The 22,795-nt window shown below is 46.6% G+C and overlaps 1 protein-coding gene across 1 annotated transcript in view; it reads right to left on the reverse strand.

Annotated features, from left to right (window-relative positions):
- Window positions 1–22,795, reverse strand: part of notch2 (notch receptor 2) — a 124,704-nt gene that overhangs the window by 45,448 nt on the left and 56,461 nt on the right. Inside the window, exons 3-4 of the mRNA XM_062998819.1 lie at window positions 2,371–2,627; window positions 1,949–2,290 (exon numbers count right to left, since the gene is read on the reverse strand). Of these exons, the coding sequence (XP_062854889.1) occupies window positions 1,949–2,290; window positions 2,371–2,627 (599 nt within the window). The remainder of the gene's footprint in view (window positions 1–1,948; window positions 2,291–2,370; window positions 2,628–22,795) is intronic.

Below are 22,795 nucleotides of genomic sequence, written 5' to 3' on the forward strand. Positions count from 1 at the left end.
TATCAGACTGAATTAGAATTAGTGTCAGGATTAGAACCCCCAACACCAGGGTTTAGTACAGCATCAGACTGAATTAGAATTAATGTCAGGATTAGAACCCCCAACACCAGGGTTTAGTACAGTATCAGACTGAATTAGAATTAATGTCAGGATTAGAACCCCCAACACCAGGGTTTAGTACAGTATTAGAACCCCAACATCAGGGTTTAGTACAGTATCAGACTGAATTAGAATTAATGTCAGGATTAGAACCCCCAACACCAGGGTTTAGTACAGTATTAGAACCCCAACATCAGGGTTTAGTACAGCATCAGACTGAATTAGAATTAGTGTCAGGATTAGAACCCCCAACACCAGGGTTTAGTACAGTATCAGACTGAATTAGAATTAATGTCAGGATTAGAACCCCCAACACCAGGGTTTAGTACAGTATTAGAACCCCAACATCAGGGTTTAGTACAGTATCAGACTGAATTAGAATTAATGTCAGGATTAGAACCCCCAACACCAGGGTTTAGTACAGTATTAGAACCCCAACATCAGGGTTTAGTACAGCATCAGACTGAATTAGAATTAGTGTCAGGATTAGAACCCCCAACACCAGGGTTTAGTACAGTATCAGACTGAATTAGAATTAATGTCAGGATTAGAACCCCCAACATCAGGGTTTAGTACAGTATTAGAACCCCAACATCAGGGTTTAGTACAGCATCAGACTGAATTAGAATTAGTGTCAGGATTAGAACCCCCAACATCAGGGTTTAGTACAGTATCAGACTGAATTAGAATTAGTGTCAGGATTAGAACCCCCAACACCAGGGTTTAGTACAGTATTAGACCCCCAACATCAGGGTTTAGTACAGTATCAGACTGAATTAGAATTAATGTCAGGATTAGAACCCCCAACATCAGGGTTTAGTACAGTATTAGAACCCCAACATCAGGGTTTAGTACAGCATCAGACTGAATTAGAATTAGTGTCAGGATTAGAACCCCCAACATCAGGGTTTAGTACAGTATCAGACTGAATTAGAATTAGTGTCAGGATTAGAACCCCCAACACCAGGGTTTAGTACAGTATTAGAACCCCAACATCAGGGTTTAGTACAGCATCAGACTGAATTAGAATTAGTGTCAGGATTAGAACCCCCAACATCAGGGTTTAGTACAGTATCAGACTGAATTAGAATTAGTGTCAGGATTAGAACCCCCAACACCAGGGTTTAGTACAGTATTAGAACCCCCAACACCAGGGTTTAGTACAGCATCAGACTGAATTAGAATTAGTGTCAGGATTAGAACCCCCAACACCAGGGTTTAGTACAGCATCAGACTGAATTAGAATTAATGTCAGGATTAGAACCCCCAACACCAGGGTTTAGTACAGCATCAGACTGAATTAGAATTAGTGTCAGGATTAGAACCCCCAACACCAGGGTTTAGTACAGTATCAGACTGAATTAGAATTAATGTCAGGATTAGAACCCCCAACACCAGGGTTTAGTACAGTATTAGAACCCCAACATCAGAGTTTAGTACAGTATCAGACTGAATTAGAATTAATGTCAGGATTAGAACCCCCAACACCAGGGTTTAGTACAGTATTAGAACCCCAACATCAGGGTTTAGTACAGTATCAGACTGAATTAGAATTAGTGTCAGGATTAGAACCCCCAACACCAGGGTTTAGTACAGTATTAGACCCCCAACATCAGGGTTTAGTACAGTATCAGACTGAATTAGAATTAATGTCAGGATTAGAACCCCGACGTCAAGGTTTAGTACGGTATTAGAACCCTGACGTCAGGGTTTAGTACAGTATTAGAACCCTGACGTCAGGGTTTAGTACAGTATCAGACTCAATTAACTGGATTAAAGACATACAGATGTGAAGAAATACAGATGTGAAGAAATCCCCCTGCCACCCTAATCTCTTTCTCCCTCTCACCTGGCAGGCAGTGGCAGGCGTAGCTGGTCTCTGAGGTCTGTCTGCAGGTCCCTCCGTTCTGGCAGGGCGACGGCGAGCAGGGCACGTACAGCGTCTCACAGCGCTTGCCAGTAAATCCGGCGGCGCAGTTGCACCGGTACGACCCCGGCGCGTTCAGGCAGCGGCCGTCATTCCGGCACGGGGACGGCGTCTGCGCGCACTCGTCGGTGTCGTCGAGGCAGAGAGGCCCGCCGTACCCGGGCGCGCACGCGCAGGAGAAGGAGCCGTCGGCTCGGACCGCGCAGGTACCGCCGTTAGCGCACGGAGACGAGGCGCAGCTGTCCGTCCGTTCGCAGCGGGAACCTGGGGGAGACGGAACACACGTCTTAACCGCTTATCCGATCCAAACAGAGGACAAGAGAACGTTAGAACCTATACCATACCGGTCCATCCTGAAGGGCACTTGCATGTGTACTTGTCCTGGGTTAGAAGAGAGCACGTGCCCCCGTTGACGCAGGGGTTCCTAGGGTAGCACAGGGAGTCGGTCTGGGTTTCGCATCGCTCTCCTAAGAAGCCGAGCGGACACTCGCATTTGGGCTGGCCGATGGTGACCACCCTGCAGCTCCCTCCGTTCAGACAGAAATCCGGCTTGCACAGGTCTAGGAGATGGCAGTATTCACCCAGGAAACCTGACGCACACCTGTACACACACACACACACACACGATATATATATAAATATTACAGCTTATTTAATTTAGTTTTATATAAACATAAAGACATACACAGACATTTTCCTAATCAGGGTCCAAGTGGGTCAGGGACCGACCTGAAAACCCAGTCAGCAAGCTATAGAACGACATTACACTGACGCAGTCGGTCATGGACAATTTTTGTATCTCCACTTCGCCTCACTTGCACGTCTTTGTACTGTAGGAGGAAACCCACACAGACACGGGGAGAACATGCAAACTCCACGCGGACAGGACCCAGGACAAATACGCATCTAAACGTAACCAGAATGACTGGTTTTGAACCAACCTAAACACCGTCACATCACCCCACTGCTGCGTTCTCTTTACTGGCTTCCTGTAGCTGCCAGTGATGCTCGCCTACAAAGCCAAAAACGGACCCCAAGCTGCCTTCAAGGTCTAATCAAACCCCGCACTGTACCACGCAACCTGTACCTCGCTTATATTTTACTTAGTCTCATTTATATTTCATTACTGGTGTACACGGTATCTTTTAATGAGCCTCTACCAAACAGTTGAGATGATCACAAAAATGATGGATGATTTTTCAGCTGCTTCAAGCTAGAGAGGTAAGTTGAAGTTAGAAAGGTAAAACACACTAGCACAGGGGTTTTCAACCTTTTTGGGCACACAGGCAGAACGAGTCTGACTCGGTTACCGCTCTGTGGTAATACTCGGTTTAATTAAGCCTGAGCTTTTTAATGTAAGAGAGTCACACAGAATGTTCTGTAGTAGCTGGTGTTTATTTAAAACCACGACATTCATTAATAACAGTAAACACGGAGAGATAACTGAGAAGAGAAACTTACGATTCGCTTATGAATCGACTCATGACTCACTTATAGCGACACTGTGAACAGACACACACACGTCCTATAACAGGCAGTCATTGTTTTTGTCCCTGATTTATCTTCACAGTTAGCCCTATTTTCAAACTGGATAACATTAAACGTGTGTGTGTGTGTGTGTGTGTGTGGTCAGCAAGACTAATCAAATATGTCTCCTGTGAATGAAAAATGAATTGCTTTAGTTTTAAAAGTAAAAAAAAAAAAATCTCGTAACGCCACGCCCCCCGGACAGGTACTGGCGACCCCCCCCGGTACAGGGTGGGAGCCGGGCGGGACCTGATAACTGATGTAACTGATGTAATTACGACCTCTGCTGGCTGGTCGATGGTGCTGCACAGAGTCGAGGGATAATGTGGACAGGGCGTGGCTCATGAGCTCGCCTCGTGCAGGTGAAAAGATGCAGTCGGGTACTGCACACGTGTCGGAGGGGGCGTCGGTCTCGCTATCCTCAATTAGCAGTGGAGGTCAGAATCAGTCGAAAGGAAGCGTAATGCTATCGGGTAATTGGATACGACTAGATTAGAAGTATTCAGACCCCACCAAATGGTTAAGCAGAACATTAAAGAGTTAAGCAGGAAATAAATAACTAAACAAATGTGGCCACATTTTTGTACAGACTGGCGACTGATTCCGACAGAGTGCCTAAATTTGTTTAAAGAAACACGCTACACCCCCTGTGATCCTCCACTACTAGTGCTTTGACCTCGACCAGACAGTAGGTGTCGCTGTTTTAGCAACAAGCAGCTCATCCCCCATTCAATAAATCATTAACACTTCTGTAGTGCTTTATTTTGCTCGTGCAGCCACTCGAGGATCCTCGCAGCTCTTACACACTGTGTCGTACCGTACGTCGTTACTGCGTGTTATTGTTAGGTGTGTACCCAGCACTTCACCTTGCCAAGTCAGCCAGTCAGTCCTGTTATGTCTGGGACGAGTGAAGACTCCAGAACACATTGTTTTTGCATTAGGATTATCTAAGTGTGTGTAAGTGGCTGTGCGTGCCACGCCCAGACTCATGAGGCTGTACGCTGCGCCTCAGCCGTTGTTTGTGCCGTCACTTAGTAACTCCTTCCACATTTTATTACAGAAAAAAGAGAAAGAAGCTCTGACGGATGAAAAGAAGAAGCTGCGATCGTTCTGCACTGGGGTTGTGGTCACTAAGGCAGACGGAAACTGACCATGTCGGGGTGTCTTTTGCACCGTCCTACACTCCAAGGTAGAAAGCATGTCTAAATCTTTTCACTGGGCATTCGGGTGGCACAGAGGTAAATTATGCTGGCACACTACCGCTGCCAGTCAATTATCTACACATTTACATGAATGGCTATGTCCAAAAGGAGGATGGATGAAGCCTCGTAACGGATTGGCATCCTGTCCACCCAGTGTGTTGGTCTCTCAGTCTTTAATCTCGTCTCTAATTCGTCTCCGCTCGCCCTCTAATTCACTACTACAGTCGTACGTTTGCAAAAGTTTGAGCACCCCGGGACAAAAAAAAACCATATTTTGTAGAAGTTTCTAACAGGGATGTAACGATACACTCTATCCACGATGCGATGTAATTCACAATACTGGGTTCACGATACGATTTTTTCCCGATTTTTTTAACTGAAATTGCAGACAAATGACAAAGTTTCCTTTTATTATTTCTCTTAAAAAAGGAAAATAAAATCCCGTATTTGTGATTTCTGAGGTAGGTACAAACTATGCAAAACAATTTTGAATTAAGCCCAATTTGGCTTAAAACTCCTGAATTTGGCAACCGGGCATATAGCGCCAGTGACGTCAACCAGGCGAAGTGTATAGCACCAGCGCCCTCTGCTGTTTAAAGTGAATATCGATTCATTATACATGTCAAATCGATTTGAATCGTGGAATTTTTGAATCGGTTATTAACTGTATTGTGGTGCATCGTTACATCCCTGGTTTCTAAGGAAAAGGAAGTAAGCGCAGCGTCTGCAGCGAACTCAACATGTTAATGCTGTTAATAAACCTTCTGGGGGATGAAGGGCGGGGCGGGCGGCGGGGGGTAAGTAAACATGACGTGTTAAAACTATCACCCCTTTGGTTGTAAAGTCTCAGAACCTAATTAAACTGAACTCATCAGCACGAGTTTAATCGCCGTCATGCTGATGACAGATCTAAAGCGTTAGAAGTTCTTTGACTCTTCAAAGTTTGTGCAACACTTTAAGGATCTGAAAATGAATCACGAGTCACATACAAGGCGGAGAACGACTAGAAAATGGTCTGTTAATCAGCGCCGTGAATCTCCCCACTGTGGAACTAATACAGGATTATCTCATCCTAAAAAAGTACCAAAGTACCTCCAGCTTACAGTTTTCTGTCTGAAATAGCATTAAGAAATCTAGAGGAATTCAGAGGAACGTTGGAGCTCCACGCAAGATCCTAAAGGACAAAAATGCAAAGCAAAATTCTTATATGACCACGAGATGAAACATTTGCAAGCTTCAATATCTGCCAAGGACGGTGTTACTAGTACTGATGTGGTATAACTTTAGCTTTTTTCTTTTGTTATTATTTTTAAGATCAAATACAGCGGTACCTTGGTGGTAACTCGACGTCCCCTAAACTCGAAATCTTTATAACTCCACACCCTTCGTGGAGAATTTTGTACTTTTGAACTCGACCTGCGTTTCACATGTTTTAGTGCTGATGTGCCGTTGTTTCCACACACTTTTGTCACGTGGGAGAAAGGAGGACTCAAACGCAGAGATAATAAAAATTAAAGATCTTTATTTTTTATTTAATAAACAGAAATATAACAGGAAAACAAAAAACCCAAACTAAAAAACCCGATCGGAACCTCCGACGGAAGCTGCCGGTGAAACCGACAGAAAAAAGGCAATAAGGAGAACTAAAAAAGAGCGGACACGAACCCCGGTCTTTTGGGTGAAAACCGGGGACTTAAACACCGCGCCAACCAGGCACGGAATGAAGTTACGCGTGAGCGCAGAAAGCGCTACTGAAATCGGTAGCGGAAGCTACAAGCTCCGCTGAGCGTTGACCCCAGCACAGCGGTAGGCTGGCGGGGAAGTGATGCGGAGCGCACGGCTTACGGTCGCGGTGACAGGGGCACTCCGATCTAAAAAGGGGGAAAAAGAGACAAGCACAGTTAAGAAGCTCCACTTGCGGATTCGAACCGGGGTTGGTGGCAGACCAGCCAAGCGCTTAGCAAAGTCGCCACCCAGCGGTTACCGAATCCAAATGTAATGTTCAATATGAGATACTGCAGCAAGGTAACACCAGCGCCACACAGTGGTCCGGTGCGCACCCGCTAAGCTAATGGCTAACGAAACAACAATAGGCAGTTCAAAGACTGCGCGGCCTCGCACCACCCTATTTCAATGAAGACGAAAGAAAAACCTCAATACCTCAAACCTTGCGGTTTCTACATGCCCGAATGGCCTTATGCCACCAGGGCTACCACCTAAGGCTACGAAAACGGCGTGGGCGAGCTACCACCGGCAACAGGAAACAAACAAAAGGTGCGACACCCGCCACTGTGTGATGCTGGCTTAAATAGTCATCACCACAGCTGTGGGTGATCAGCCCTAATTGGTGACCCACTACTTATGGCCTTGTTTACTGAGCTCTGTAAGACCTGTTTCGCTGGGAACCCGGGGCACGTTCACCAGCTACTACAGGCTTCGTTATAGAACCCCCTCCTCTAGGGACAGCTCCTGAGGTCCCAAGACCCGCAGCTCGGTTCCGTCGGAACTCGCGGATCAGTTCCGGGTCCAGGATCTGGCGAGCCGGTACCCATGAACGTTCCTCAGGGCCGTAACCCTCCCAATCCACCAGGTATTGGGTGCTACCCTGAACCTTCCTGCTATCCAGCAGTCGGCGAACCGTGAAGGCAGGGGCACCCTGGATGATACGAGGGGCGGGGGGTTTGGGAGGGGGTAAGACTCCCCCGCACATAAATGGTCGGAGATGGGAGACATGGAAGGTTGGATGCACTTTCATGTGGGGAGGAAGCTCCAACCTATACGTCACCGGGTTTATCCGCTTTACCACCTTGAATGGACCAATGTACTTGGGTGCCAACTTGTGTGGGGCACCTCGAACAGGGAGATCCCTCGTCGAGACAAGTACTCTTTGGCCAGGCCGGAAGGTAAGAGCCGGCTGCCGCCTGCGGTCAGCCTTGCGCTTCATGGAGCGCTGGGTGGCTACAAGGGCCTGCCTAGCTTTCCGCCAGGCGGCGCGGCAGCGGCGGACATGAAGCTGTACAGACGGGACCGCTACCTGCTGCTCCTGCTCAGGAAAGAGCGGCGGAGGGTACCCGAACTGAGCTTCAAACGGTGACATGCCAATCGCCGAATGATGCAGGGTATTGTGAGCAAACTCTGCCCACATCAGCTTATCCGACCACGTGGTCGGATTCCCTGCCGTCAGGCACCTGAGCATCTTGCTCAGATCCTGGATCAGCCTCTCCGACTGCCCGTTGGACTCCGGGTGATACCCGGAGGATAAGCTGACCGTAGCACCAATAAGTTGGCAAAAGGCCCGCCAGCACTGGCTTACAAACTGCGGGCCCCGATCTGACACAATGTCTGATGGGACCCCATGCGCTCTCACCACATGTTGCAGAATGATTTGCGCGGTACCCATGGCGGATGGCAGCTTGGGCAGCGGAACAAAGAGGCAAGACTTGGTGAACCGGTCGACAATTACCAATACAGCCGTGAACCCTCTGGACTTTGGCAAGCCTGTCACAAAGTCCAGGGAGATGTGGGACCACGGTCTAGCAGGTATTGGTAACGGATGAAGAAGGCCCCTTGGGCGTTCTCTGGGGCTCTTGTTCAGAGCACACACAGAGCAGGTACGAACAAGATCACGTACCTCATTCTCCATCCCCGGCCACCAAAATCTTCGGCGCAACAAAACCAGGGACTTAGTCACGCCTGGGTGCGCCGCAAACGGGGAAGCATGAGCCCATTCAAAAACCTGACGCCGTACGGATGAAGGTACGTACAGTCTGTCAGGAGGTCCCCCATCGGGGTCGGGTTCGGCCCTTTGGGCGTCCCGAATGACCTTAGAAATGCCCCAGGTGACTGGGGCCGCTATCTGGGTCGAGGGGATCACGGGATCAGGTCCGGTCTCCGACCTAGTCGGCTCCCACTGTCTAGACAGGGCATCCGGTTTAATGTTTTTGGATCCCGGTCTGTATGACAGTGTAAAGTGGAACCTTCCGAAAAATAAGGACCACCGGGCCTGACGAGAGTTCATCCTCTTTACTTGTTGGATGAACGACAGATTCTTGTGATCCGTCCAAACAAGAAAGGGATGTTTGGCCCCCTCGAGCCAGTGTCGCCACTCCTCTAATGCCAATTTAATGGCCAAGAGTTCCTTGTCTCCAACCGGGTAATTCCGCTCGGCTGGAGTCAAGCGGTGCGAGAAGAAGGCACACGGATGCAACTTCTTCCCTGGCCCCACTCTCTGGGACAGCACTGCCCCTACTCCGACCTCAGAGGCATCCACTTCGACCACGAAGGATTCCTCTGGGTCAGGTAACTGCAAGACAGGTGCAGTTGTTAAGAGAGCTTTGAGCTTATCAAAAGCTTGTTGGGCCTGCACCGACCATTTGAAAGCGCCCTTACCTGTAAGGGCCGTCATTGGAGCAGCGATCGAGCTGAAGTTCTTAATAAAACGCCGAAAAAAATTTGCAAAGCCCAAAAACCTTTGCAGTTGGCGTAAAGAACCTGGAGTTGGCCACTTCTCCACAGCAGATACTTTAGCCGTGTCCATGCGCAGGGTGCCCTGGGAAACCACAAACCCCAGGAATGAAACCATGGGGGAGTGAAAGACGGACTTCTCCAACTTGACAAACAAATGATTGTTGAGCAGGAGCTGGAGAACTCGTCGGACATGCCCTATGTGTTCGTCGATGGACCGACTAAAGATAAGAATGTCGTCTAAGTAAACATAGACGAATTTACCAAGAGTCTCCCGCAAGACCTCATTGATAAATCTCTGGAAGACTGCGGGGGCATTCATTAACCCAAATGGCATCACCAGATACTCATAGTGGCCAGTGGGCGTAATGAACGCAGTCTTCCATTCATCCCCCTGCCTGATCCGGATCAAATTATACGCGCTGCGAAGATCGAGCTTTGAAAAAACAGATGCTCGCTGAAGGGCTTCGAAAGCCGTGGCCATCAGCGGCAGCGGGTATCGATCCTTGATCGTTAAGGCATTTAGACCGCGGTAGTCGACACAGGGGCGCAGGGTGCCGTCCTTCTTACTTACAAAAAAGAACCCTGCCCCAGCTGGGGAGGACGAAGGACGGATGAACCCCTGTTTGAGGGCCTCACGCACATACTCCTCCATAGCGACCTTCTCTGGACCGGAGAGCGAGAAAAGGCGCCCTCTAGGGGGAGTAGAGCCGGGCAACAAGTTAATGGCGCAGTCGAACGGTCTATGGGGGGGCAAGTCCTGCGCCCGGGACTTGCTAAAAACCTCCCGTAAATCATGGTACACAGGAGGAACTGTGGTCAGATCCGGGGTCTCCATTCTGAGTACTGGCGGAGTGTGCCTCGTGCCAGCCTGAAGCAGGCACGAATCCTGGCACCGTGTTCCCCAGATGAAGATTGACCCGGTGACCCAGTCGATCTGGGGGTTGTGTCTTTGCAACCACGAGTGACCCAAGACCACCTGGAGGTGAGGAACGTGAGTCACTAAAAAGGTGATCCGTTCCTCGTGGTCATCTAGGCGCAACGTTAACCATTGCGTCCGATGGGTAACCGGGCTGCCCGCTACGGCTCGACCATCCACAGCATGGACCGAGACCGGCTTGGTTAGCGGTTGGACCTCTATCCCCAGCCTGTGTACCAGATCGACATCTATAAAACTCTCCACCGCCCCCGAATCAACACATGCCCTAAGGCTTGTGCCCCCCGAACCCCAAGACAACCGGGCCGCAAGAAACAGGCCCTGAGTAGGGATGTTAATTGGGCCCTCTCTCGTGTCCCTGGCACGAGAGCGGCCTAGTTGTTTAAAGGAGGCCTAGATCGAAAGGTCGAGCCCGATGCCGGGCGGGCATCGGGTCTTGACGATCCAAGCTGCATGGGTTCGGGCTCTGGTTCGGGTGGAGGGGCAGTGGGAGTGGCTTGCGCGCGAACAAACTGAGGACAGGTGTTCCGCTCGCGCGCACGCTGGCGAAGGCGAGTGTCAATGGAGATTGCCAGCGTGTAAAAAGCCTTAAGTGTAGTGGGTGGATCCCTAGTGGCTAGCTCATCCTTCACTTTACCTGCGAGGCCACGGTGAAAAATGGCTGTAAGGGCCCCCTCGTCCCAGCCGCACTCTGCGGCTAGCGTTCGGAACTCTACCACAAAATCGGCTACTGATCGATTACCCTGGGTTATGTCGAGCAGGCGTGGCCCTGCCTCACGGCCCCCCAAAGGGTGAAAGAAGGTCTCCTTGAGAGCCTCCTTAAATGCACTTTCGGAAGAGCACTCGGGGGCGTTCTGCTCCCAGAGGGCGGTAGCCCATTCTAATGCTCTTCCGGAAAGCAAGGAGACGATGTAGGCGACTTTAGAGCGTTCAGTAGGGTAGCGAGAGGGTTGTAGCTCAAACGCCAGCGCACACTGCAGGAGAAAGCCGCGACACCTCTTAGCGTCCCCCGAAAACCTTTCGGGGGGAGGGATAGGGGTGTCGCGGACTACAGGCTCCGCAGGTTGGGCTACGGGATTAGGAGTGGGCTCCAAGGTAGGCGGGTGCCGGGTAAGTGCTGCTACCCGTTGAGCCAGCTCATTGAGGGCCACCTCATGTCTGCCCAACGCCTGCCCTTGGTGGCGTAAAGCGTCCGCGAGGGGTCGGGGCTCTGCTGGGTCCATTACTGGTCGCACCTTTCTGTCACGTGGGAGAAAGGAGGACTCAAACGCAGAGATAATAAAAATTAAAGATCTTTATTTTTTATTTAATAAACAGAAATATAACAGGAAAACAAAAAACCCAAACTAAAAAACCCGATCGGAACCTCCGACGGAAGCTGCCGGTGAAACCGACAGAAAAAAGGCAATAAGGAGAACTAAAAAAGAGCGGACACGAACCCCGGTCTTTTGGGTGAAAACCGGGGACTTAAACACCGCGCCAACCAGGCACGGAATGAAGTTACGCGTGAGCGCAGAAAGCGCTACTGAAATCGGTAGCGGAAGCTACAAGCTCCGCTGAGCGTTGACCCCAGCACAGCGGTAGGCTGGCGGGGAAGTGATGCGGAGCGCACGGCTTACGGTCGCGGTGACAGGGGCACTCCGATCTAAAAAGGGGGAAAAAGAGACAAGCACAGTTAAGAAGCTCCACTTGCGGATTCGAACCGGGGTTGGTGGCAGATCAGCCAAGCGCTTAGCAAAGTCGCCACCCAGCGGTTACCGAATCCAAATGTAATGTTCAATATGAGATACTGCAGCAAGGTAACACCAGCGCCACACAGTGGTCCGGTGCGCACCCGCTAAGCTAATGGCTAACGAAACAACAATAGGCAGTTCAAAGACTGCGCGGCCTCGCACCACCCTATTTCAATGAAGACGAAAGAAAAACCTCAATACCTCAAACCTTGCGGTTTCTACATGCCCGAATGGCCTTATGCCACCAGGGCTACCACCTAAGGCTACGAAAACGGCGTGGGCGAGCTACCACCGGCAACAGGAAACAAACAAAAGGTGCGACACCCGCCACTGTGTGATGCTGGCTTAAATAGTCATCACCACAGCTGTGGGTGATCAGCCCTAATTGGTGACCCACTACTTATGGCCTTGTTTACTGAGCTCTGTAAGACCTGTTTCGCTGGGAACCCGGGGCACGTTCACCAGCTACTACAGGCTTCGTTATAACTTTTGCCTCATTTTATTGTATTTTTAACTGTTTGTAATTGTATTTCAGTGTGTTTATATTATATTTGTGTTATTTATCATGAGACTAAAATATCTGCAGCTCCACGGGACCATGGACGCATTAACAGGTTCCCCGAACATCCTTATGGGGAAAAATACCTCGAAACTCGACGTCTTTAAAACTCCTAGACCCGACTGACGTCCAGTTTCAAGGTACCGCTGTACAAAGTATAAAATGACATTTCATGTTCTCTTCCTGCATTTCTTTTATTATTTATCTTTAATAGATTTATAAGTGAACTAGAGCGTTTGGGTCCGCTAGGATCCAGGGTTCGAATCCCCAGTAGTCGTCCTGTCCGGGGTTCGTGTTGCTGCATTGCGTGCAGCTTTGTTAGTGGTGCCAATCCAGCCTCAAAAATAGGAGCATTATCAGATCAGGTTTGAATTCGTTCCACTAAGCTTGTCCATTACATGTCACACTGCACTGTACACATACTGTACTGTATTATATTATCCTGTCATTTCATTTTTAATGTTTATAATTTATCCCAGTGGTCCCAAACCGGTCCGTGGGACAATTATTACCTAATAAACTAATTGTGCATGAACAGTGTAGAAGTTCATCTGTAAGAAAATGTGTTCAATTCTGAATATTTGCATAATACCTCACTGTCGTCCCCCCGACCCTGCTCGCTATTGTTTCTCTAAGTCATTTTCTCTCTCACCACATTCTTCTCTCCACCCAGTTACCCAACCACTTTCCCTTTATATTTCTTTTCATTTTAACCAGTCTTTGCCATTTTGCAGTCTCTCTTTCACTGGTTTTAATGTATCACGTTTCTCACTCGCACTTTCATGCGCTCGTACTCGTCCGAGTCCCACCTCTTTACATCTGCTTAAAGTTAAAGTAGAAACGCGAGTGATTCGTAAAAAAAACTTTTGTTGGGAGACTTTAAAGCCCCGTTAGTCAAAAATCAGAAAACGAGAGAGACTAAGAGGTGAAACAGGAAGAGAAAAACACTCGTCGTAACATTGAACGTCAGTAACCACTGGATGACGCAGTGGGTAAATTAAACCTCGTCTGGTAAACCGTGTAAGAGCCGGGTGAAGGTTTCTGAGCCGACATGCAGCCGATAGATCACAAGCAAAACAACGTTATGAGCAAAAGATGTTTATTTAAAGAGTTTACAAGTAATAATGAAGTAAATATTCTGCTTTGTGTTGTTTGTTTCGCTTAGCTCGAGTCACAGAGTCAGATCTTCCTGCACGTACAAATAAACCTTTAAATAAAAATAAAACACACACAGAAACATAACTTAATGTAGTAAATGGTACCAAATTGTTCGTTAATCCTGAATTATGTCACTTACAAGCTGTTGATAAGAGAATCATCTGACCAAAGTCTCCAGTATAACCAGTAACCAGTAAGTATATTTCCAAGTTCACCAGACCGGCTGCTGGATCAGTAAATCAGGTAATCAGTGCAGTTGTAGCCTAAAGGTTAGGGTACTGGACTAGTATTCGAAAGGTTGCCGGTTCAAGTCTCACCACTGCAGGAGGTTTGGTGAGGTTTGGGTTTATTTTGGTGAGGTTTGGGTTTATTTTGGGGAGGTTTGGGTTTATTTTGGGGAGGTTTGGGTTTATTTTGGGGAGGTTTGGTGAGGTTTGGGTTTATTTTGGTGAGGTTTGGGTTTATTTTGGTGAGGTTTGGTGAGGTTTGGGTTTATTTTGGTGAGGTTTGGGTTTATTTTGGTGAGGTTTGGTGAGGTTTGGGTTTATTTTGGTGAGGTTTGGTGAGGTTTGGGTTTATTTTGGTGAGGTTTGGGTTTATTTTGGTGAGGTTTGGTGAGGTTTGGGTTTATTTTGGTGAGGTTTGGTGAGGTTTGGGTTTATTTTGGTGAGGTTTGGGTTTATTTTGGGGAGGTTTGGTGAGGTTTGGGTTTATTTTGGGGAGGTTTGGTGAGGTTTGGGTTTATTTTGGGGAGGTTTGGGTTTATTTTGGGGAGGTTTGGGTTTATTTTGGGGAGGTTTGGTGAGGTTTGGGTTTATTTTGGGGAGGTTTGGGTTTATTTTGGTGAGGTTTGGGTTTATTTTGGTGAGGTTTGGGTTTATTTTGGGGAGGTTTGGTGAGGTTTGGGTTTATTTTGGTGAGGTTTGGGTTTATTTTGGGGAGGTTTGGTGAGGTTTGGGTTTATTTTGGTGAGGTTTGGGTTTATTTTGGGGAGGTTTGGGTTTATTTTGGGGAGGTTTGGGTTTATTTTGGTGAGGTTTGGGTTTATTTTGGGGAGGTTTGGTGAGGTTTGGGTTTATTTTGGTGAGGTTTGGGTTTATTTTGGGGAGGTTTGGTGAGGTTTGGGTTTATTTTGGTGAGGTTTGGGTTTATTTTGGGGAGGTTTGGTGAGGTTTGGGTTTATTTTGGGGAGGTTTGGGTTTATTTTGGTGAGGTTTGGGTTTATTTTGGTGAGGTTTGAGTTTATTTTGGTGAGGTTTGGGTTTATTTTGGGGAGGTTTGGTGAGGTTTGGGTTTATTTTGGTGAGGTTTGGGTTTATTTTGCTGAGGTTTGGGTTTATTTTGGGGAGGTTTGGTGAGGTTTGGGTTTATTTTGCTGAGGTTTGGGTTTATTTTGAGGAGGTTTGGGTTTATTTTGGAGAGGTTTGGGTTTATTTTGGTGAGGTTTGGGTTTATTTAGGTGAGGTTTGGGTTTATTTTGGGGAGGTTTGGTGAGGTTTGGGTTTATTTTGGGGAGGTTTGGTGAGGTTTGGGTTTATTTTGGGGAGGTTTGGTGAGGTTTGGGTTTATTTTGGTGAGGTTTGGGTTTATTTTGGTGAGGTTTGGGTTTATTTTGGTGAGGTTTGAGTTTATTTTGGTGAGGTTTGGGTTTATTTTGGGGAGGTTTGGTGAGGTTTGGGTTTATTTTGGTGAGGTTTGGGTTTATTTTGCTGAGGTTTGGTGAGGTTTGGGTTTATTTTGCTGAGGTTTGGGTTTATTTTGGGGAGGTTTGGTGAGGTTTGGGTTTATTTTGGGGAGGTTTGGTGAGGTTTGGGTTTATTTTGCTGAGGTTTGGGTTTATTTTGGGGAGGTTTGGTGAGGTTTGGGTTTATTTTGGTGAGGTTTGGGTTTATTTTGCTGAGGTTTGGGTTTATTTTGAGGAGGTTTGGGTTTATTTTGGAGAGGTTTGGGTTTATTTTGGTGAGGTTTGGGTTTATTTTGGTGAGGTTTGGTGAGGTTTGGGTTTGTTTTGGTGAGGTTTGGGTTATTTGTGGGGTTTGGGTTATTTTGGAGGGTTGGTGGGTTTGGGGTTATTTGTGTGGGTTGGGTTATTTTGGAGAGGTTTGGTGAGGTTTGGGTTATTTTGGTGAGGTTTGGGTTTATGTTGGTGGGTTTGGGGTTTGTTTGGTGAGGGTTTGGGGGGGTTTGGGTTTATTTTGGGGAGGTTTGGGTTTATTTTGCTGAGGTTTGGGTTTATTTTGGGGAGGTTTGGGTTTATTTTGGGAAGGTTTGGGTTTATTTTGCTGAGGTTTGGGTTTATTTTGGGGAGGTTTGGTGAGGTTTGGGTTTATTTTGGGGAGGTTTGGGTTTATTTTGGGAAGGTTTGGGTTTATTTTGGTGAGGTTTGGGTTTATTTTGGGGAGGTTTGGGTTTATTTTGGGGAGGTTTGGGTTTATTTTGCTGAGGTTTGGGTTTATTTTGGGGAGGTTTGGGTTTATTTTGGGGAGGTTTGGGTTTATTTTGGGAAGGTTTGGGTTTATTTTGGTGAGGTTTGGGTTTATTTTGGTGAGGTTTGGTGAGGTTTGGGTTTATTTTGGTGAGGTTTGGGTTTATTTTGGTGAGGTTTGGTGAGGTTTGGGTTTATTTTGGTGAGGTTTGGTGAGGTTTGGGTTTATTTTGGTAAGGTTTGGGTTTATTTTGGGGAGGTTTGGTGAGGTTTGGGTTTATTTTGGGGAGGTTTGGGTTTATTTTGGTAAGGTTTGGTGAGGTTTGGGTTTATTTTGGGGAGGTTTGGTGAGGTTTGGGTTTATTTTGGTGAGGTTTGGGTTTATTTTGGGGAGGTTTGGTGAGGTTTGGGTTTATTTTGGGGAGGTTTGGGTTTATTTTGGTAAGGTTTGGGTTTATTTTGGGGAGGTTTGGTGAGGTTTGGGTTTATTTTGGTGAGGTTTGGGTTTATTTTGGGGAGGTTTGGGTTCATTTTGGGGAGGTTTGGGTGATGACAAGTTAGTGAACCTACATGATCCAGCATGTTTAAAATAAGTTGAGTGCAGCCCAGCAGCTAGACGCTTGTGATGTGAAACAGTTGTGACATGATTTGTTCTTAGTTTTAAGTCCTTGAGTTAAGGTGAATGAGTGAGTCTCTCAAAAGTTGTGCTTTGTTCACTAAGCCCTACTTACTTTACTGACTTGTGTGCTGGCTCACATTATTTTTGGTTGACTAAAGACCCAGGAGGCCACAGTTTTTTTCCACACAAAAGCCCGGGATCATTAGAGCAAAGTCACGGTCTGATGTGTGACACATTTGCCACCTTTGTCATGATTGCTAAACCAGCTCTCCACATGAGCCGCTCACGGTCCTTGTGAAACTGGTGCAAATGTTACACGAAGAACAAACAACCACACGGACTGTGACTAACGGCACCATTTGGGAGGCTATTTTAGCCCCTAACTTCAGATAAAATGGGCAGGACTCGAGTACATGTACAGGAAACATTTCTGATTCTAAATCGTCCACTGTCGGCTTTATTTACCTTGTTGATCAGTTAACCATGATATATAAGTGCACTTCAATTCAAAGCAACATGTTCACGCCACAGCACTGACCTAAAAGAGCAGGAATCACATCTTTAATATTTTTATTTAGTGATGCTAATTTATAACCTTTCAACCAATAACCTGCTTACAAAGGTAACTGTTCATTCAATGTACACAGAGAGAAATTCAATATATATTCAATTTATAGAGAAAGCCGGTGTTGTGCTAAAAACCGAGTCAGCAAAATAAAACCAACTCTTTTAATGTAGGATGTTAACCACATAACCAGCGTTATGCCTAATTCTGAACCACAGCTATAACGAATGTTCCGCTAACCATGTGACACTGATGACAATGTTATATTAATTAATGCTGGCAGAATAAGTGTTGGGTCTTGAGTTAAATGTACCACTTAAACACCAACGTTTTTACTAACAGTATTTATATTTTATATTTATTTACCTGTTCCACAGCACTGCCACTGTAAATGTGGATGAGATAGGGTTCATATTTCATTCCAATTTTATTCTAAATGTCCAACTGTACTACTAAACCATGTCAAATACATGACATTATTATTATTAGATAACAATATATAGAATAAAAATTATATCATATAATAATCCATTTTCCAGCACTGGACTCTACATCTCTAACTACACACACATGTATATATTTACGTATAGAATATATAGTGTTTTATCATATAGTTGTAATTATCACACTGCTGTTTAATAATAATTGCATTTCATAGATAATATTATATATTTATATCTTTAATTTTATTCTACTCTATTTTATTTACTCTATTTACTGTACTTACACTGTACCGGAGCTGCTGTAACACTCAAATTTCCCCCATGCGGATCAATAAAGGAATCTTATCTCATCTCATCTTATCTTAATAAGCAAATTGCCCAGGTGGCGCAGAGGGATTCTGAATTTCTCGGTTCGAAACTCGGCGTTGGCACCGGTTGGCTGGGCGCCATCCAGCGGGCATAGTTAGCAGTGCCTGCAGGGTGGGATGACCGGAAAATGTGGGTGGGGTCTTCAAACGCTGTGTAAGGACCCTGATTGGTGGATAGAGGCGCCTGTGCAGAGCGCACGGGTGGAAAAGGGTTCCGTTAAGGGCTGCGCGTGGGTCGGAGGAGGCGTGAGCAGCAATATACCCACCTCGACTGCAAAAAATCTGGGATCCCCAGCAGCGGAAGACAGACTGACTACGATAAATTGGGAGAAAATGGGAGAGAAACGCATAATATATATAAATATAAATAATATAAATATATAAGCAGGATAGGTAGAGAGTCTAGGTTTACTTTAAGGAGGCGTTGGGTTAAGCTAAACAAAGTTAAGCTGGGGTTATCTCAAGGCCACCTTAAACTAAGTTGAACGTTCATCTCGTGATTTCCACTATCGGAAAAGTATTGGGACGCCCCTTCTACTTTTACATCCATGTGTTTCAGCTACAACAGTTGCTAGCAGGTGTAATAAATGACATGCGTCCAGCTTTGCAGCAACAGTTTAGGGAAGGCCCTTTCCTGTTCCAGCATGAGCGAGCTCTATAAAGACGTGAAGAACAGCTCTGACCTCTGTGAAGAGCCATACAAATGCTCTTTTGACTGCATGGACACAAATTCCCACAGATATAAAATATCACATAGAGGTCACTGTATTTTAAAACCATTTGTTCTTGAACTGGGACGTCCGGTCATCTCATGGTCGGGTGTTTAGGTACTTTTGACCATCTTATTCTCTATTTTAATTGTAAATATAAATAGATTTCTGCTTCTTACTGTCCCTGTAGTCGAGCATGTAGATCCCATTATAAAACGCTCAATACTCTGTGACTGTTCGGTGAAGGTTCACTGGTCTGTGCTCCTTTTGTCAGAGTCCAGCAGAAGGTCGAGTTCTTTTCACCGTTAAACAAAAAACAGCAGCAAACTCACTCATTAAAACGTCCGTGTTTACTTCTGGGAAACTCTCAGAGACTCTCAGAACTTTCTTCCCACTCACGGGAACCGTTTTGGCTTTTCGGGACGTCGTAGAAACGTTAGAACTGCACGAGTTGATATCGATTAAAAACGTTTTAATAAAACTGCAGACTTTCAATCACAGCGTTCTAATAAAACAGGTCACTGGACTGGCATTCAGAAGGTCGCTGTTTCAAGCCCGTCATTGCCGAGTTGCCACTATTGGGCCCCCGAGCAAAGCAAGTAAAACTCAATTGCTTAAGATCAGTATTTAGTGATGACTGTAAGTCACTTTGGATATAAGCGCCTGCTAAATGCTGCAAACGTAAATATAAACATACACAAGCTTTAGCTGCAGAGACCGATAAATAAAATTAATTATTTTTATTGACTTGCCACATTTTTAGCCTATAAGAAACCACCACAAACCAAAATGTAATGGTACAATACATGGTACTAAGTACAGGATATTCGGCTAGCACACCAGCGCCGGCCGAGATTCTGAACTCGGTTCGAAACTCGGCGTTGCTTCACGGCTTTGCGTTTCATCTTGTAAACCACAATGTTGAAAAACATGTAAGAAACACTGTGTTGTCTTTAAACTTGCATTTCCTATACTGTCCCAACTTTTTTGGCTTGCTGTAAAGTTGGAAGCACGGTGGCTCGGTGGGCAGCACTGTCGCCTCACAGCAAGAAGGTCCTGGGTTGGATCCACAGTTGGGGCGGTCCGGGTCCTTTCTGTATGAAGTTTGTATGTTCTCCCCGTGTCTGTGTGGGTTTCCTCCCACAGTCCAAAAACATGCAGTCAGGTTAATTGGAGACACTGAATTGCCCTATGGGTGAATGTGTGTGTGTGTGTGTGTGCCCTGCGATGGACTGGCGCCCGGTCCAGGGTGTTACTGTGTGCCTTGCGCCCATTGAAAAGCCCCATGACCCTGATTGAATAAGTTGTAAAGTTTTGTGATCATGAGATCTGTAGCCTAGCGGTTAAGTTACTGGACAAGTAATCAAAAGGTCACTGGTTCAAGCCCCACCACTGCCAGGTTGCTGCTGTTAACCCTTAATTGTTCAGACAATTAATACTGTCACTCACTCACTCACTCACTTTCTTAACCACTTATCCAGTCAGGGTCACGGGGGGGTGTGTGCTGCAACTTTCAATGGGCGCAAGGCACACAGTAACACCCTGGACGGGGCGCCAGACGCACACACACACACACACACACACACACACACACACACACACAGTGTGTCTCCAGTTAACCTGACTGCATGTTTTTGTACTGTGGGAGGAAACCCACGCAGACACGAGGAGAACATGCAAACCCTACACAGAAAGCCTGGGCATCGAACCCAGGACCTTCTCGCTGTGAGGCGACAGTGCTACACACCGAGCCACCGTGCCGCTGAGAATGTATTACTGACGATCCCCTTTCTACCTGCCGCCCTGGGCTGCTGCCTATACAGTCACATAAAGAACCGGAAACTGGGTCTCACGTTTTTGTTTGTTTGGTTTTTTTATGGTCAGAATTTGTCAAAATTTGTGTCCGTAAACTTCTTTTTTTAAACAGGCAAATTCTTATAAGGTTAATTATCCGAGCGAAACCCATGGAGAAGGTCCAGCAGCTAAACTCATCAATAGGTTTCTTTGTTCTTCATACTTCATCCAGTTCTGCTGGCTCTTTAGGTCGGTCGTTCTCTCTCTAGGTGTCGGGTTTCTACACATGGTTCTCGTTAGCTCCCCCTGTTCTGATCCTCTCCACATCTTCACTTCGTTGGCTCTTTTTTCTTTTCCTTCTCTGACCTCCCGACGTCCTATCCACAGGGGTGTGGGAGGGAAAGAAACTTCTCTTTTATTCTCTCTTTCTTTCTGACTTTCTTCTCCAGAATCTCCACTACTGAACTAATCTGGAACTCAAAGTCCTTTAAGCTTAAAATCTGGGTCGGTCGACACAAACGGGTTATCTAATCACATCTAGAAGTCAAACGACACTTAAACACGATTATGTGGACGTTAGAAGTCAAGAGGTGTGAGGTTTGGAGGAAGGGGAATGCTGAACATGACCGAGCATTAATTCCGGCTATTAAAAGTTTGTCGTTAAGGCTCCTCAAGCTCTCTCACCAATACAGCTTTATAAAAAACGTTCTTTCTTTTACTCTCTCTCTCTCGCTCTCTCTCTCTCTCTCTCTCTCTCTCTCAAAGTGCCAACTGATCAACTTCATCCTTGGTCAGGCAAAAACGGCAAAATACACTATATTACCAAAAGTATTCGCTCGTCCCCCTTCACACACATATGAACCTGAGTGACTCCCATTCTTAATCCACAGGGTTTAATATGATGTCGCCAACCTTTGCAGCTATAACAGCTTCAACTCTTCTGGGAAGGCTTTCCACAAGGTTTAGGAGTGTGTTTATGGGAATTGTTGACCGTTCTTCCAGAAGCGCGTTTGTGAGGTCAGACGCTGATGTTGGACGAGAAGGCCCGGCTCACAGTGTCCGCTCTAATTCATCCCAGTCAAGTTCTTCCACACCGAACTGGCTCGTCCACGTCTTTATGGAGCTTGTGCTTTGTGCACTGGTGCGCAGTCATGTTGGAACAGGAAGGGGCCATCCCCAAACTGTTCCCACAAAGTCGGGAGCATGAAATTGTCCAGAATCTCTTGGTACGCTGAAGCATTAAGAGTTCCTTTCACTGGAACTAAGGGGCCGAGCCCGACTCCTGAAAACCACCCCCACACCATAATCCCCCCCCCACCACACTTTACGCTCGGCACAATACAGTCAGACAGGTACCGTTCCCCTGGCAACCGCCAAACCCAGACTCGTCCATCGGATCGCCAGACGGAGAAGCGTGATCCGTCACTCCAGAGAACACGTCTCCACTGCTCTAGAGTCCAGTGACGGTGTGCTTTACACCATGCGCTTGGTGATGTAAGGCTCGGATGCAGCTGCTCGGCCATGGAAACCCGTTCCATGAAGCTCTACACACTGTTCCTGAGCTCATCTGAAGGCCACATGAAGTTTGGAGGTCTGTAGTGATCGACTCTGCAGAAAGTTGGTGACCTCTGCGCACTATGTTCCTCAGCATCCGCCGACCCGCTCTGTCATGTTACGTGGTAACACTCGGTGGCTGAGTCGCCGTCGTTCCCAATCGCTTCCACTTTGTTATAACAGCACTGACGGTCGAGTGTGGAATATTTAGTAGTGAGGAAGTATCACGATTGGAATTGTTGCACAGGTGGCATCACGGTACCATGCTGGAATTCACTGAGCTCCTGAGAGCGACCCGTTCTTTCACTAATGTGTGTAGAAGCAGTCCGCATGCCCAGGTGCTCGGTTTTATACACCTGTGGCCATGGGAGTGATCGGAACACCTGAATGCAATGATTTGGATCAGTCGTAAGAATAAGGTGGTGGCTGGTACTGACTGTGAAGCCACGAGGACTCTATCCAGACTAGTTAGATCAAGGATTTTAATTGATTTTAAGTTAATAATGATGAGCTCTGCTTCGCTCTTGAATTCAGTTAAGCCAAAGAGGATTTTGATGTGAACTCTGACGTGTTTTAATATGACACCGTGGATCAGATGAATTTCCGCACTGGAAAGCCTGGTTTAAATATTCTCTCAGAGATAAAGAGCTGATCCTGAGCTTTCCGTAACTCTGAGCGGTGAAGAAAACCATGGTGAGGAAAACAGAGTCA

Source organism: Trichomycterus rosablanca, chromosome 7 (genome assembly GCF_030014385.1).
Source record: "Trichomycterus rosablanca isolate fTriRos1 chromosome 7, fTriRos1.hap1, whole genome shotgun sequence".
Classification (NCBI taxonomy): domain Eukaryota; kingdom Metazoa; phylum Chordata; class Actinopteri; order Siluriformes; family Trichomycteridae; genus Trichomycterus; species Trichomycterus rosablanca.